General features: G+C 30.8%; 1 protein-coding gene across 4 annotated transcripts in view; it reads left to right on the top strand.

Annotated features, from left to right (window-relative positions):
- The window catches only part of LOC106870185 (glycosylphosphatidylinositol anchor attachment 1 protein), an 83,326-nt gene that overhangs the window by 61,621 nt on the left and 19,413 nt on the right, over window positions 1-2,292 (top strand). The window contains exon 2 of one of the 4 annotated variants that reach the window (XM_052966476.1): window positions 1,800-1,863. The exons of 2 other annotated variants lie outside the window; for them this stretch is intronic. In XM_052966476.1, the coding sequence (XP_052822436.1) occupies window positions 1,849-1,863 (15 nt within the window). In that variant the 5' untranslated portion in view covers window positions 1,800-1,848. Of the gene's footprint in view, window positions 1-1,799; window positions 1,864-1,902; window positions 2,064-2,292 lie in introns of those variants that run through there. One more of the 4 variants, XM_052966477.1, reaches the window with a different exon arrangement.

Below are 2,292 nucleotides of genomic sequence, written 5' to 3'. Positions count from 1 at the left end.
TATATATATATATATATATATATATATATATATATATATGTGTGTGTGTGTGTATTTATATATATATTTATATATAATTATTGTGCATGTGATATCCTCAGTTGTTTATGGATACTATATCTCATAAGACCCAGACTATCAACCCATCCCACCAACCTGCAACAAAAATGCACACTTCTCCTTAATTTCCAGTTTCTACTCCCTGACTCTGTAGCTACTTCACTCTTTCTCACGTCATCTCTTCTCACTTGCTTCACTTGTTTGTGTACAAAATTCTGTGCATCACTCTTTATTTATCTGGTGAAGTATATTTCACTATTCCTACTATTTTAACTGATTACTTGGAATATTTGTCTTTTTGTAATACTGGGATCTGTTTCAGTCAGACTTCAAAATGCGTTTCTAATTTCAGTGAATAATAATCTTGTAGCTTATGAAAGCATCATTTCTTCTGCTATGTTCTGATATGTTTGATGGTACTAATCTTTTCATAAAGTTGATTATTGAGTTGGTTATATTATTTTAGAGATGAATAAATTAATCAATCAATAGTGTATTGTTTATGAGTTTCCTTACATATATATATATAGTGTATGTGTGTGTGTATTGAAAATATATTTGTAAATATCATGATTTCTCATGTTGATATTTGGCTATCTTTTCATAGATGGTCATTATTAAGAAAAAAGGTTTTTTGTAGGATATGATCCAGAAATATTTTATAGATTAAATTATTGTCATTTTGTTTGAAATGCAAATGACAAATGTAAGATTAGCTAAATATTCATTTCACAAATTGCTTGTTCTTGGATAACATTTGCATAACAGTGATGACAGTATGTCAGTGTTACAGAATATACTGGACAACCTGTCGTTGTTTATCATCTGTGATGATAAAATAATGATGTGAATGACATTTTTGCATTAAAACAATCTCTTACAATGATTTATGGTTGGACTTTGGGTTTAGTAGTGTTGAATAATGGCATATAACTTAAAAATAACTACATTATTATGCAGTCTTTGCAACAACCTCTAACAAGTATTACCATAATATGAGTTGTAAGGCATGTGACTTAGTTGTTAGTGTATCGAGCTCATGACCACGAGGCCACCGTTTCATTTCTTGCACTGGGCAGTGCATTGGATTCTTGGGCAAGGTTTGATGGAACACTTGATATTCTTCCAGTCGACTCAGCTAAAATGAGTCTCATCTCTCTCTCCTTCCAGCTGTTACATCCTGGATATTTTGGTGCTTCAAGCGCCGGAGGATTTCTTTGTTCATAAACACTAAGGCACATTAAACAATTAACAAAAGCATGTTTCATACTGCAAGTCATACTTGTATGCTAGTGATAGCTATTGTATTTTAAGATAGTAAGGATACAGGATATTTACTACAAAAACAGGAATATTAAACAAATGATTGCTCCAAAACAAATAATAAAAAAAGCTGATTTTATTTTCAAACTGATACACAGATACTAATAAGTTAATAACTCTCAGCTCAGTATTAGTATCCATGGTATGGAATTAGAATATATTGAAGTCTGAACTTAATTCTCAAAGTAATTGTTTAATCATTGTTATTAATACTTCTATATAGTGTCACCAAATTGTATCTTTATGGGCTTCGTTTTTAAATGTTTTCCATAGTTGTCTTTCTTAGTGTTAACGATATTATATTTTTACACTTTGAATACATCTTGTTTAACAATGCAAAATAAGGAGTTTAATAATTGTTGTTGAAGTCATATTTTCTTGTGTTTTTGGTGTATTTTTGAATATTTTCTTTCCAGAAAGTGTCAGTAGCTCTGAGAGAAGGTTTCTGAAGTATCATTCAGCGCGATGACTGAAAGAAAGGTTTTGTAAGATGCAAAATACTTGCCCAACTCACTGAAAAAAAATACATCAACAAAAAAAAAAAAAAAAAAGAAGAAAGATAATTTATTTAAATTTCAATGTTGTAACACTTAAAACCATCCAACCTCTCCTTCTTATCATTGTATTATTTGCATTGAACTATCCTCCTTCCCTCCAAACTTAACTCTGCGGTAATGCAGGTAGGGTTTTTCTCATTTGTTGTTAGTTTCTATGTTGTCAGTCCTCACTTTGGTGAACAGATGGTTATTGTTTGCTCATGTTCTCTGCTTTCATTGTGTGTCATACACTTCTTTCATCTTTGATGTACCTCCTGTTTTAATTTCTTTCTTTATTTCTCTATTTATTTTGCTTCTGTCTCCAGCCATTTTAGTCCAGTCTTTACCATTTTCTCTTTGCTTTGATTATTGA

Source organism: Octopus bimaculoides, chromosome 3 (assembly GCF_001194135.2).
Source record: "Octopus bimaculoides isolate UCB-OBI-ISO-001 chromosome 3, ASM119413v2, whole genome shotgun sequence".
NCBI lineage: Eukaryota > Metazoa > Mollusca > Cephalopoda > Octopoda > Octopodidae > Octopus > Octopus bimaculoides.
Note: the sequence above shows the minus strand (reverse complement) of the source record. Positions and strands in the feature narration are given on the sequence as shown.